Source organism: Molossus molossus, unplaced genomic scaffold (genome assembly GCF_014108415.1).
Source record: "Molossus molossus isolate mMolMol1 unplaced genomic scaffold, mMolMol1.p scaffold_m16_p_13, whole genome shotgun sequence".
Classification (NCBI taxonomy): domain Eukaryota; kingdom Metazoa; phylum Chordata; class Mammalia; order Chiroptera; family Molossidae; genus Molossus; species Molossus molossus.
The window spans coordinates 21852907-21868200 of record NW_023425348.1 but is presented as its reverse complement, the minus strand read 5'-3'; the positions used below and the strand labels follow the sequence as shown (position 1 = coordinate 21868200).

Here is a 15294-nt window from a genome sequence, read left to right as displayed (position 1 = left end):
ATACCAGGGCTGCTCTTGGATGTTTGCGTCAGTTGGGGTTTTTGATATGATGTCATTTTTCAATATTTCGAATATTGCTGTTTAAATATTTTTGTTAGGTTTCTATTTTTAAAGTGAACTACATATCAAGCCTAGAACCTTTGAGACCACATGTCACTGCTTAACACTAAGAAAATCTCCTGTCTTAGGCAGTCTCTTTGATTGGCACAGGAATATTTTTCACAATTGAACTATATACCTAATTAATTGTTCCATTTGTGCATGTAGTTTATAGTGAGTTATATTTTGGCCATAAGAAATGTAAATGTTAGTTTGTCTCTTTATTTAGAAATAGAAGAGTAAAATAGCACTGTGATATTTTAGAGTAGAGGCAAACACTAACCGAAAGGACATCATTGAAAAGATGTCTTCATGTATAGCAGAAACTACAGGGCTCAAACTCCGTTTCTGTTTCCAGTCTGTGCCTGGTCCCTCCTGTGTGCTAAACAAGGAGGCAACGCTGGATCCAGAGGCTTTTTTTAAATATATATATATATATATAACAACAAAAAACTTTTCTGTTCATCACTCGTTAAATGGAATATTTACTTACTCAGAATATTCTAATTCTTACAAAGTTTAAACTACACTATGGTGTGACTGTCTTCGCTGATGAAGCCGGAACCTAGACTGCCACACGGAATACCTGGCTACTAGAAAGTTAACGTTTTCAGTGGCATTTCTTTCCTGGTGGAGCACTTTCTTCCCAGTGACTACTCAGAAGGATGTTGCATATTAAAGGATTTTAAGCACCCATGGTTACCAATGCTGCTTCATCAGATTATGCTATTGTCGACAATAGAGCTAGAAAAGAAAAATTGGGCTAATTTTTAGTCATTTGTGTCAGAATTCTTAAGGTATCTACAATCAAGAACCCACTTAGAAAAAAAGACAAAATCAAAATCCTATCTCCATCACATCCCTACTTCATTCAAAATAACAAATCATAGCGTAGCTATTTGGTCATCATTTTTCAAATAATATTTCTATTTTTCAATTATAATTCACAGTTTTAGGTGTCCAACACAGTGATTAGACATTTATATCTTACAAAGTTGATCACTATCTTAAATAACCCTTAGATGTACTGCTTGTATTAACCTTTGTGCCTTTATTGGTTCAGAGTTGCTCTAAAGTTTAGTAAACCCTGTAAGAGTGTATGTATTTTTCTTAATTTAACTGAAACTTGCCCTGGCCTGCTTGGCTCAGTAGTTGGACTGTCGGCCCTTGGACCAAACAGTTGTAGGTTCAATTTTGATCAAGGGCACATTCCTCGGTTGAGGTTCAGTCCCTGGCCCTAGTCAGGGTTGTGTGAGAGGCAACCAGTCAATGTGTCTCTCTCACATCTCTCTCTCTCTCTCTCTCTCTCTCTGTCCCTCTCTCTCCCTCTCTCTATGAAAATAAGTGGAAAATGTCCTTGGTGAGGATATTTTAAAAAACCATTTAACTGAATCTCATTCAGCACAATACTCTCCACGTCCATTAATAAGGCAGTCAGAGAAAGTCAAGTACCACATGATTTCATTCATATGTGGAATCTAAGGAACAAAATAAACTAACAAAGTGGAGACGAACTCATGGATACAGAGAACAGACTGACAGCTGTCAGAGGTGGGGTGGAGGGGACGGTTAGAGGCTGGGTGAGAAGGGTGAACAGATTAAGCAAAGAAAAAAAGAAAGACTCAGAAGGAAGTGTATCTGGAATAACTTATTACATAGATTCCTTGTTTGAGTTTTTCTCTACCATTTAAAATATAGAATACAGGGAAATACTAAATGTTATATTAATAAATGCATTTTTTTCTATAGAACCTACAAGAATAGAACTTACTCCTAAAAGAACAGAGTTAACAGTGGGAGAGAGCATTGTTCTTAATTGCAAAGCAGTTCATGATGCTAGTTTGGATGTCACCTTCTACTGGACACTGAAAGGACAGCCCATCGATTTCGAGAAAGAAGGTGGACATTTTGAAAGCATCAGGGCCGTAAGTTAATACTTTTATTATTTGAGTAATGATAATTTTAGAAATTTAGGTTCAAATGTAAAAAATTTCTTATGCATGAAGTGCTATGGAAACAAAAGGAAGAAAACATTTTATTCAAACAATTACGTTCTTTCATTCTTTTATATTAGTTAAAATAATAGTAATAATTATTTTTAAACTCCCAGTAAGAAATTGGTAATACTATAGTATGCATGTCTGGTTTCTTTGCCACTTTTATTTACGCAATTATTATTGTCAGTATTTTTACATTACTTCTCAAAAAGTTACGTTACTACATAAAGTGTCTAGTGTTATTTAAAGCATTCTTAAGAGTAATTATGACACAATGAATGAATGAAATAACGTGCCTGTACTACTCCCCAAGGAATGGTAATTAGGGGAGATTTTTAAATTTCTCACAGACTATAGAGCTGAGCATGCAGCCCATAGTCATAAAGGCACATTGGCCTTAGATAAACATCATACACTCATTTCTTGTCCACCAAATATTTTCTTTGTAATGTTTTCTTTTATTTTACATATCTACATGGCAATCAACTAAATGGAGTGGGATAGCTTTTGAACAAAATCCTATTGAACCATCACAGTGTCTAAACTCAATAGAGAAGTGGAAAAAATAAATAAAATAAAAAGCCTCCTTCTCCCAGTCTTATTTAAGACATAAAAGAGTAACATGACAGAGGGAGAGAGAGAGAGAAAGACAGATGGAATTAGGGTGGCAGAGAGAGATTTTGGCTGCAATATCTCATCTATATTTGCTAAAGAAATGGATCCAAATGCAACTGATGCCTAAAAATTCAATTCGAAATGCTGTCACATGCTTATTAACATCAGTTTATTTTTCTCCAAACACTTTGAGAAGCACGGAAAACCGCATCTATAATGAGCCCAAACATATAAAACTCAGTTTGGATTGAATTTTATTATAAAGGTAATGTGACACAATGAAAAAGACCTGGACCAAAATCAGGAATTTTCTGGATCAATTTCCAGTTCAGTCTCTAATCAGCTGTGTAGTAGAAAGCCAGTCAACTACTTGACCTACCTGGGCACTAATCTCTTAGAGAAGTAAAATGAACAAGTTGTATCATTTCTAAGATCCTTTATCACTCTAGAATTTAATAAATTCATGCTAGAAGAGTAAAATGTGAGCTGTTACATCTGCCAATGTAACAAAAATTAAACAGTTTCTTCCAAAGTATTCCTTTTATCCTGGTTTACTTAACAATGAATGGGAGAGACTATATACATAAGAAACAATGATCAACTTCATTGTTCATATCTCATTAAATAAATTAATTTTAATTATGAATGGTTATGTGATATGAAAAATATTTGGATCATATTAAGTTAAAGTCATATTTTTCTAATTTATAAATTCCCCTTTTTCCTTTACTTTGAGTTGATAATTCCTTCAAGGTTATGAAAAAAAAAAATTATACCATGAATGTTACAAAACAGAACCAGAAAAAAATGTGATACAAAAAATATTACATTGGAGAACAAAACATTTACCATCAAAAATATATCATCTCAGGATTATCTGTAAACCTTCATTTTAAGTGATTAGATATATAAAGTAAAAATATGTCTAAAATGAATATTGATTTTTCTTTCTATTAGTGAGCCCTCTCTTTATTTTAAAATACCAATAGAGAAATTAATGATCCTGATCAAATTATATGAATTGTTTTTTTCTCTTAGACACTTTAGTTTGATGTCATTCACTTGTGTCAATAAATAATTTTAATCCCTTTCATAAAGTTGGCCATTAGTAGTACTGGCTATATTCCTCTCTACATATATGTTATTCTTGCCCTTGAGAAGGACAAAATGTACTTCTTACTCCCTGTTAGTCCGTATTGTTTCAAGCCATGTTAAAATTAGGCTCTGGATTGTGGACAGTGATAATAAACTACAGAATAGAAAATCAAAGCTAATTATCATATTGAGAAGTGAGAAAAATAATTTAGGATTAGGGTAATGTAGGAATTACCATCTTTAGTGTATTTAGATTTATTAATAGAAGTATGTATATATGTGCTGTAAAAATTGGAAGCTTCAAAACTTCAAGATGTAAAAGAAATTGTCTATCCCATTCTTGCCAATTTTCTCAAACACTGATTGGGTCCTGGATGGCTTTAAGGACATACCCTGGAGAGAAATCCATTGTATGCCATTGAAAAGGCAGAGAGTAAAAGGGGAAAGCATTCCATCTCCCTACTGCCTTTCTCCTTGTGAAGTGATATGTCTGAGAAATTTTATCTTTTAGGAGAAGGAATGAATGTGTTATATAGAAGGGAGACTTGGGAAGGTCTCTGGGTTTTTGTATACCTTCTGTTTGAGGGGCCAGTTGAAGACTCTAGGAATAAGAAGGGCAGGACATGGTGCAGAAGACAAGTGGGGTGGTGGTTGAATTTCAAAGCAGAGCCACTGAAGAGACCACGGGTGTGGAGGAGGTCTGTGCTGAACCAGCAGAGTAAGAAAACCAAACCGAATTCAGGGACATACGCAGGAAGAGTGTGCCTTTGACAGGAGCCATCTCTAGATTAACTGTCCCGAGACCTAACCCACCAGTGGGTGATTGCATGAGGGTTAGGCAGAAGAGAAAGGAGGATATACTCTTTACCCATATTAACACTGCAGAGTATCAAATGAATCAACCAAAGCTCTGACCAAAAAAAAAAAAAAAAAAAGATACTAATGGTATTGAGATTTAGCATCTTGGAAATGTCAAAATATAGCTTAATGATGTTCTCTACCCTTCCACTAGTTATACTGATATTTTTAATACACCGCCATTGGTGTGTGGATAAAGCGCTGGACAAATAAAATAGTGCTTTTGGACTGCATTTTAAGAGAGTGAATAAACATATAATCACATCAGGTTAAAAAAATAATACCTTTGCTTTGCGATTTAAATGGAAACACTTATCATGAAAATGCTTCTTTTTCTCTTGCCCTTTTTACTTTGGCCATGTTTTACCAATCCAGCAATAGGACTGATTTGGAATGAATCCATTCATGAAGCCACTATGAAAAGGATCTAAGCAATGTTTTAGTCCATCAACGTTTGATTCAATTTACCAAAATCACTTTTTAAAAAAAATTTTTTTTGGCAATGATATGAATTAACTGAATGTGACAAATTATATTTTGATTTCAACTCAGTTTTATAAGCTAAGGGCTATGGGGATCTAAAGTAAAAGGCATGGTCCTTCGCCCCTAAAAAAGCACAATTTAAGGCAAAAGACAGCAGGATAGGCTGGTGATCTGCTCTAACAGTGCTATCAACAGAGGACCCTGCATCTGGCTGGCAGGAGTGAATATTTGATCTGGGCCTGGATGGGCAGGATTTTGCCAGGTGGCTAAGAAAAGAAATGCATTTCAGGCAGAGTGCGCAGGCTAAGTGAAAATAGAAAGGCAGAGAATTTAGAGCCTGTTTCAGGACAGTAAGGAAGCAGTGGCCCTCCCAGCACAGTAAGAGCATACGGAAGACAGTAAGTCAGTATTTGTTGAATAAATGTAAAGGGAAGCAGCAGAGGTCTCATTAAAAAGTAAAAGCAGCAATTTCTGAGCCATGGATTTGGGGTTGTATTTTGTCTTTCGCAGGGAGCAATATGATTCAGATTTGTTTTTTAAAAAGTAAGTCTGACACCTGTGTGGAACAGGGATTGAACGTCCATTCTTGACTGGTTACACAGAGACTACAATGAGGAAGTCGACCTCATGAGCTTTGGCCCTAAATAACCATCCTTTTATCAAATAAGGCATTTATGATTGTGTTTTGACACAATGTTTATGGTGGTCAGAGGTCTGTAAGAACTTTGGATTGTCTCAGGATATCTGAAGATGCCATTGACCCCAAAGCCACAGTCTTAGTGGAGGAATGGTGAGTGATTCCTTATTTTCAAGACACGTAAAATTATTTGTTTGAGATGTAGGCTAGTTTTAATTCTTGTAATGCATAAAGAACAGTTACCCATAATATTGTGGAAGCCTGGAATCTGTTTTTTGTTTTGTTTTGTTTTGCTTTGCTTTTTTTGGCAGAGAAAGGAAGTCAAATGTTTGTCTTTGAGATGGTCAACTAAAGAACTGCTCTTTCAATTGTGAGCTCTCCAAACATGATAAGTTGCAATGAAGTGGGCAAACAAATCAAAGTGCATTATTTAGATGGCCCTTCATATTTATTCAAATCTCTAGTTAGAACAATACATTTAGGAAGATAGAGTAGGGATATTTGACTCCAAATTTTAATGAGGAAACTGAAGCATAAGACTTTTCTAGCCCAACAAATATTAAGCTGGGTTAACAGGATTAATACAATGTGATTTTTAAGCTGCATTATGTTTATTCTCCTTTTTACCCTCTCTATATTTACTGACTGTTAGGTGTTCAGCCCTTGTCTATAAACTGTGGGAAACAAAAATAGAAAGAAGATTTGTGTCTAGTCTTTAATAAATTTAAAGATTGCCTAGAAAATTAATAATTCCAGAAAAACATGAACATAAACAACAATTACTAATTTTTTAATACAGCCAAATAGTGTTGGAGGCCAGAAAAGAGATGAATGGGAATTATTAGCATTGTGGAGGAAAACAAAAAAAAAGAAAAGAAAAGAAATTAATTGAGCTCCTACTGTATGCCAAGTACTCAGTTAAAAAATATGCATACAATGGCTCATCAATTCCTTATTGCCATCATATGAAGTAATATTTCTGGAAAAAGGTGCTACTTGACCAAGACCACAGAGGATGGGTAGCATTAGGATAGGAAAAGAAGAAAGAGAGGACCAATCTGAGATGGATAAAGATACTGTATCTCAGGATGGGAGGGATCTTGGAGATTATTGAGCTTGTTCTAAGTTGATATATTATATGGATTCTCCATCAGTATCATGAGTGTCTGCTGTGATCCTTTTAGTGATGGGGAACTCTCTGAGGAAGTCTGTTCCATTGCCAACCAGATCTGAATGTCTGAAAGTGGGAAAGTAGAAGTAATTGTGATACTCTTTATATCAAGCATAGGAATCATGGAGGAACATGGCTGATTCATATCCATGGTTCTTGTGCAGTATTGGGTAAATAAAATGGGGCCAGAATGTAAACTCCTTAATACCTTAAGGATTTTACTTTAGCTGAAGAAGTTCTAGCCTATATCAGTCCTTGTATTATGGTTCCTTCTATTTCTCCTACTTTACCTTATTAGGAATTAACATCTATTTCCTAAGAAGTAAAAGTCTCACAATAAAAGACAGTAAATGTTCAACTGGCACCCTTCTCCTTCCTGGTAGATAACAGTTAATGTTTTTTAAATGAATAAAATTATTATTATACACTATCAGGGTATAATAAGGCTCAAAGCTCTGAGGACCTCTTGAGCATCTGCTCAATCCTCTTCCTCATCATGGTAGCAGATGTGACTCTTGGAGGTACTTCGTAACTAGTCAGGAAATACATCAAAAGGCAGGCCATCATTAGCTCTAACAAAGGCACCTGTTTGCTTTGGCTCATTCTACTCACTAGTTACATTCATACTTTCAAGTAACGTGGCCTCCTGGACTCTGAGCTCTGCCCTCTGCCTCATGGGCAAAGCACTAGTCCTTCCTCATCACTTGGTTCTGTGCCTCCTTGACCCTTGTCTTGCTCAGAATCCCGACAAGTGGTAACTGACCAGCTTTCTGTTCTCTGCTGTAATGTGGTGACTGCCACATATTTGCTTTATAACAATTGTCTCCCAGTCTTTCACCTAACTTAACAGAAGTCACTTTTGTCATTTTAATAGGACCAAATAAAAGAGTAAGGACCAACTAAGGCTTGGGGACTAAAAAAAAAAAAAAAAAAATGAAAGGTTACCCTCAAGGCCTTAGAGTTTTCAGCTCATCCCAGGAATTCCGCCACACCTATTTCCTGGCTTGTCTGTGTTAGAGAATGTGTTCGTACCCACTGTCTTCTCAAAGCAGTGGTATGTCCCATAGCAAAAACAAATGCCCATCTTTTTAGCATGTGTATGTTTCATGTAATCATATGATTATGCCTTTAAAATTTGTGATTCCATAACATTTATATGTTAATAAAATAAGCTAAACTGTGGGGTCCCTAAAAACAGAGGCTAATATGCCATTTTCTGTTTGATCGCTTTGGGTTGTGAAGGTCCACCGACTAGCCAGCCAATGTTTGTTGATTAGAAAAAGAAAATGAAACTGGATAATAAAGGATTTTCTGTTTGGTCAACTACTGCATTATTTCAAAGGTTTTAATATAATTACATACTGCATAAAATTCTGTTACACGTGTTACTATAAAGTAGTTTATTTCTTTGCTTTTTTACACAAAGTTAGATCTTCACTTTAGCACAGTTTGGTCCTGAATGAAAGGTGACTGCCTTAGATGACCTCTGAGACAGTCTGATTGGCAGACCCTTCCTTAATTTCTTGGAGTGTCATCTGAGTACTCTGTGGACCACAATACCTTCAGGATCACAACTGGATGGTAACACCAAGTTGATTATCCACCTCCATTTTTACTCTAATTGGCAGATGGTCTCAAAAAGCAAAATTTGAAGTCTTCTCTTCACTTTTTGTAGTTCATCAACGTAGTAAAATTAAGTAATGCCTACAAAGTTATCACACATCCAAGTCACACAGGCCTCAAATTGTTTATTTAAATATGATCCACCAAAACAAATCTTCTGGATGTGGTACTTACTAAGGGAGGGATACAAAGCTTCTTTATTTATTTAGAAGCCCATTTTTTATAGATTTTTATCTTTATAATATATTTCCATAGCATTATGGGTGATACAAAAGCTACAAGTTATATGAAATGTTTTGTAGTGCAAAACTATAGGCTGGTTGGTTGGATGGTTTATTTATTTATTCATTTATTTATTTATAAGGAAAATAAAGCTTCTTAATAAAGAAAGACAATGTTAGTGTAGCTTGGGTTCTGTGATCTCTGAAGGGAGAAAAGTATCATACTTCCCAGAGATTATCAGAGCTAACCGAATATTTCAGGTTATTGGATTGGGAAAAGTAGAGGGTGAGGACTAGAAAACACTCCTTAACTCTCAGCAGAATTTGTTTCCTTAGATTGTAAACTCTAGAGATTAAGAAGTGATTATATGTCTAGGACTCTATATTATTTCCTTTCGGAAGTCTTGTTTTTCTCAGAAATTGTATTTCCATTCCATATATCTATTAACTCAGACTGGATTTCTATAATACCACATTCTCTTCATATTCGTTGTTTTTAATCAAACTGAAGGATGAATTTAATTTGGAATGAACTGCCTGTTTCTTTGGAAATATGACCAGTGGTAGGTCCCAGTAGGTTTTTGCAACAGTTGTTATTGTTTTTAACCTTGATCGTGAAGTCTATCGGATTTACTTCAGTGAGGTTTATTAAACCAAATTCTCGCCTAACTCAGTCATTTTCAATAGTGCAATGCTTACTTAGACTTCTTGGTCTTTCTAATATGTATAACAAACTTCTAATAAATATTTATATGCAAAATAACACTCCAAATATTATGAATTTCAGTTCAGAATTTCCATTGTATTTATTCAGTATTACTCTAAATTTCTATTAGTTATCCTGCACTACTTCCTGTTCCCAACCTGACAGACTTATTTTATACAACCACAAATTTTTATAAATTACATATGTACTAAACAATTTAGAATAAATAAATAGATGCATAATGTTAAACCCACTCTTTATAAAATTGTAACTTTCAACTTCTATTAAATGTTCAAGTTACTAAAATGAGTATCTAAATTATTTTCAGAGCCCAATACTCATCTTTTTTCAATATTGCAATTTTACCCACAATCCGCATTTACCCACAATCCGCATTTACTTTTGTTTATTTCTTAAGAAGCCTCTATTCAAATCTTGATACATTGTTTAAATACCTCTATCTCCATCTTATTCTCTTGTACTCTTCTCCCTTTCATTATTCATATTGATTCATGGGCCCATTCAAATGAATTAAGTTAGGAAGGATAACTAATTATGTCAGTTTTAACTGGGGACACCATAGCCCATTGTAGTAGATGCCACAGTGTGTTACCCAGATTCCCCTTTAAAACTGAGGCATTCCCCCTTCCCAAGCCACTAAGAGTCTTGGTGGCTGACTGCTCTCAGCTGAATACCTCTCTAGGAATTGCCTAGAGCTCTCAATATATTTGATCAAACCTAGAGCATGTGTAGAACTAGTTAGGAACGTAACATTTTAAATTTACTACTTTCTCAGTAAGTTTAACATTAAATTATATCATCTTGTGAGCAATATAAATAAATATCCTTCATCCATTATAGAATTTTTAGACCAATTATTCTGATTGCTGGTAAGATTTTCGTATATTCATCAAAAATCACTCACACCTGTAAAGTTTGTACTATGATTATGTGGTTACATTTACATTATACAACTTCATTTTTTCTAATATTTATAAACTTAACTATTATGAGCAATCTCTTTTCCCTTTGCCAACCCTACAAATCAGACCCTTCAGCATTTAGTTAACCACCTCAGAATAAATTTGGAAGTTTCATTATTCTATTAAGACCTAGGTTAAATATCCAAATAGAATTTTACATCACGAAGAGAACTCATGCCCTTTTCTTCTCATATGTACTATTTTATTTGATTTCCATAACAACATTGTGAGTCAGGAAAATTATATATAAATGAAGAAACTGAGCCCTCGGAAGGGAAATGGGTGAAGGTCTTGTCTCACCGCTGAGGTGCTGAGCAACACAGACAGATGCATTCACTACCCAGCCATCCTTATTGCTTCAGCTTCTCTGAGCCTATAACTTCACCGAAACGAATGATATTCCAAATCTGGTTTGATGTTTCAAAGCAAAGATATAAAGACCTAAAACTAGCTGTAACTCTTCACCGCGCCATTTTAAAAATTGGAGACATAAAGAGATCTTTTCTTCTCTGCAGTCTGGACAGTATAACCTATTTGTACCTTGCTGACTTGATCATTATTAAAACATTAAATAATATGTTCTGTAACATCAAATCAACAAATAGTCTTTGAATCCTCCCATAAAAGTTACTGAGAAAGTTGAAAAACATCACAAAATACCCTACACCACTTGCCTCTTCAGATGTTCTGTGGGTGTTTCCCATTATTTAAAGCTCTACAATTGTTTCATTTTACAGTGTGTGAACACCTTGTTATCAACTTTCCTTTTTAATCTTTTGGGAAAATCCCTCAAAATGGACATGAGGTGCAGTGTTACATTGCTTTTACCCTGAACACCAGGTAAAAATGTGGACTATAAAGGTCTCCATCGCTCTCCTGAAGGAAATATTCAGTTTCCACGTTTGAGACATTGAAGACTGTATCTATTCTTACTGAGTATGTTATAGCTTGTTGGTTCCACTTGAATTTTGGGCCACAAAATTCAGTTTTCTAGTTAGATAGCTGGTAGGTAAGGTTTCATATTCTGCCCCTTTCCTCACCCTCAGCCACCGGTGGTTCCTTTACCCGGGTCCCGTCTCTTTCCCAGGGCAATGTCAGACTCTACCATGAATACTGCCAGGTCCTCTCCCTTCTACCTTTACATTTCCAGAGATTAGAAACATGCTTGTTTTTCTGAACTCAGCACAGTATTTGGTGTACATTAAAGACCAAATAAATATTTGTAGAGTTGTTAAAGGAATACGTGAAAGTAAGAGTATAAGAACTAAAAACTAGCCATTTAGAGTAGGCCACTTAGAAACAAATGTTGGCTAGCATATTATTTTACTTTATTGTTAAGCAAGGAAAGTTTTTAACACTTGTTTTAATGACAGAGAATGTCAGTGATCAGGAGGGTTATTCATTTTGCTTTACATGAAATTTAAATATTTTTGAAATTGTGCTAATGGTAATAATTTTCTCTGGAAATAGTAATCATAGGAGTTTTTAATAAAAGAAAAATATATGAAATGGATTCTAGTTATCATGTTGAAACAATGCTATGTTTTATTCGTTTTTAATTATTTTTAAAAAGAATGCCCTACATATATATCTATGTATCCAGGGGATATAATTTAGCCTGCAGAGTGATGAAATGCATGGTATAATAAGACCCTTAACACTAGAATTTTTTTACCTTGTAGGAATAATATATAAAAAAAGATTTCTCCCTGGTTTTTGAAGGAAAGGCTCAGTAAATAAAAGGCTGTCCTTATTCTCTAATACCACATAAGGTTTAAGATTTCTATAAGCAAACATGGTTCAGTTTTACACTTTGAAATACTATTGCTATGTAAGTATTGTGTTTTAGACTGACTCCTATGTTATTTCCCAAAGTAATTTTCAAGGAGCAAGGTTTTTGATAGGCCATTATTCTCAAAATATCTTTGAAATTCTACCTTTATTTTGCAATTTCTCTTTCTGCATCTGTTTTGTATTAAATTCTAAAGAGTGCCTAAGTGTTATGATGTCTTTCACTTTAGCTTTTCAAAACCCTCTAGTTTCTTTCATGAACTATTTTTATCACATTATAATATAAAAGCGACTTTAGGCATCCAGAATTAATAACTCAGTAGGTAGCCTCTCAAAGATGTTTTCTCTCCTGGAAAAGGAGGAAGAGGAAATTTTAGAAATAGCTACTGGGCTATTATTATTCACTTTCTTTCTTCATTTGATATACCTTATATAAGGGAAGTAGAAAAGATCAAGTTAGAGAATTTGGAAAGCATGACACCATTTTTTAAATGAATAGGTAATGTCTCTTTAGAGTATTTATCAGTGTGAAATAGATGAATTCTGAATATATCACAGCTCCACAAAGACTTATTGAGCACCTATAAGCTAGGCAGCTGTCCGGGAACTGAGGATTCTGTAGTAATGGTAAAGGGAATACAACTTGATAGAAAGCCACCTTTGAGGAGCCTCGTCTTACAGAGGAACAGACTTATAAACTGATATGTGGCGAGAGCAGTGGAAGAAGTGGGTTTAGGGAACTCAGCCCACGTTGCGCATCATCCATCCTGTGATGCAGAACATACTTCTTAAACCAAATAATACTTGAGCTATTCTTGAAGGGGAATGAAGAATATTGCAGGAAAGCAGGCAGAAAAAGCAGAAGAGGTAAATACAATCTAGGTAGAGACTGAGCATGAGCAAAACATAAAGATACTGAGGTTTTGTCTATCAAATCTCAATAACAAATGGTGATCTTATAGTTAAAGCAAACCTCATCTATTATAGTAATTCTATTTTAAAGAAATCTTCTCATATCACCTATTAAAATTAAGTAAATGACCATGATTATGCTTGGTTCCAATTATAGCAAGTTACATATTCCTAACAAAAGTAAAGCTGCCAGAGTTTTCCAAATTAAATCCAGGGATAAATTACATGTTGCTTCGCATAAGTATATGTGTTTTACATAAATTTACATGTAGCTTGAAGCTTTCTGTGGAGTATATAAAAAAAGAAATTTACTTTTACAATGTTAAGATTCAATATTCAGGGTCATCAAGATAATTCCCTGAGAACCAGTATGTGATTTTTTTTTTTTTAAAAGGCTATTTATTATTCTAGAAGGGCTTCTAAGAATACAATGCAGTTAAGGAAAATGGGCTAAAATTAAAATTTCTACTTTCTTCTACATGTATTCCTTTCTTACTTTATGTATTTTTGAGGACAGAAATCACACCTATCTTGTTAACCATTGTTAGCACCTGGCATCATCCTTGCAGATTGTTGGCTAAATAAAATATTTGTTCAGTTAATTATTATATAAAGAAGTAGAATTCTATATTGTTATATATAGTCACTTTCTCATTTCCTTGCCCCTGTGCTAAATTACCACACCAAAAAAGTAATGTATCAATATCAGGAAAAATTTTAATACATCATTTTCCAAATAGTTAATACTCACCTGTAATGTATAGTACTTTATCAGGACAAAGAATGTATGGCTGAGTAAGGCATGATCTTTCTTTTCTGGAACTCTTTATCTAAACAGTCCTTTAAACAACTATATAAAGTGATGCGCTATTGTATTGAGACATTATCTTGTTGAGAGAAAATAACTGTACAGTTATATTTTGATAGGAACATAAACAGACATATTTATTAATGAACTGATGAAAAGAGATTCTGGATCTATCTAAAACAAACATGAAATATACTGAATATTCCCTACCCAAATGAATTTATAAGTTCTTTTTGCCACACAAGCTGATTAGTTTTTAATATATGCAGTTGATGATAAAACACTTATCTTGGTGTTTCTCCATGGTAACTATATTTTTGAGCTCTAAATCAAAGTCAGCTTTTCATTTTTTCACCAAAGTGGAGGTAATTTTTTTTATTTATATAAATAATACAAGCTTATTGTAGATTACTGGAGCATGCTAAAACTAGAAAGAAAAGAAAGAAAATCCCTTGGAATCACAGTACCTAAAAATAATTACCATTAATCTTTGTAATCATATTTTCAGGGATCTTGTCAAGCACACAGAGACATGTGTTACTCAAGTATAAAGTATTATGCATGCTGCTTTTATTAGGATGACTTTCTTCTACTTTTATCCTCTTATAACAGCATTTATCACATCTTGTTAAGCTAGTTAATATCCTAATGTATGTCCTTCTATATTTTCTCTGTTCTACTATAATCCTAGGGAGATTATATATTTACAAGGATATTTCTGTCATTATTTTTTAAATTAAATTAATTTTTTTTTTTTATCCTTACCCGAGGATATTTTTCCTTTTTTTTTTTTTTTTTTTTGTACAGATAGAGTGGGAGGGAGAGAGAGGAAGGGAGAGAGAGAGAGAAACATCCACGTGAAGGGACACATCGAGTGGCTGCCACCCGCACGACCAACCAGGGCCGGGGACAAACTGCAACCGAGGTACATGCCCTTAGCGGGAACCGAACCCGGGTCTCTCCGGACCGCAGGTCGATGCTCTAACCGCTGAGCCAAACTGGCCAGGGCTAAATTAAATTTAATTTTTTTGTGAAAGTATTATAGATATCCCCTTTTTCCCATTGACCCCCTCCTTCCCATTCCCAGCCCCCTCCTGCCTTCCCCAGCTAGTGTCTGTGTCAATTGGTTGTGCATATAAGCATATAAATTCTTTGATTTATCTCTTCCCACCCCTCCCACCCTCCATTATCATTTTTTTTTAATTGAAACCTATTTTGCATTCTTCTGCATCTCATTACTCTCATTCAATAATCTTGAAAATGCTTTAATGTTATCTGATATATCTTTAATTTAT

The 15294-nt window shown here is 34.5% G+C and overlaps 1 protein-coding gene across 1 annotated transcript in view; it reads left to right on the top strand.

The window, feature by feature from the left end:
• CNTN5 (contactin 5) overlaps positions 1 to 15294 on the top strand; it is a 900389-nt gene that overhangs the window by 752524 nt on the left and 132571 nt on the right. The window contains exon 16 of the mRNA XM_036258335.1: positions 1849 to 2024. Coding sequence (XP_036114228.1) covers positions 1849 to 2024 — 176 coding nt within the window. The remainder of the gene's footprint in view (positions 1 to 1848; positions 2025 to 15294) is intronic.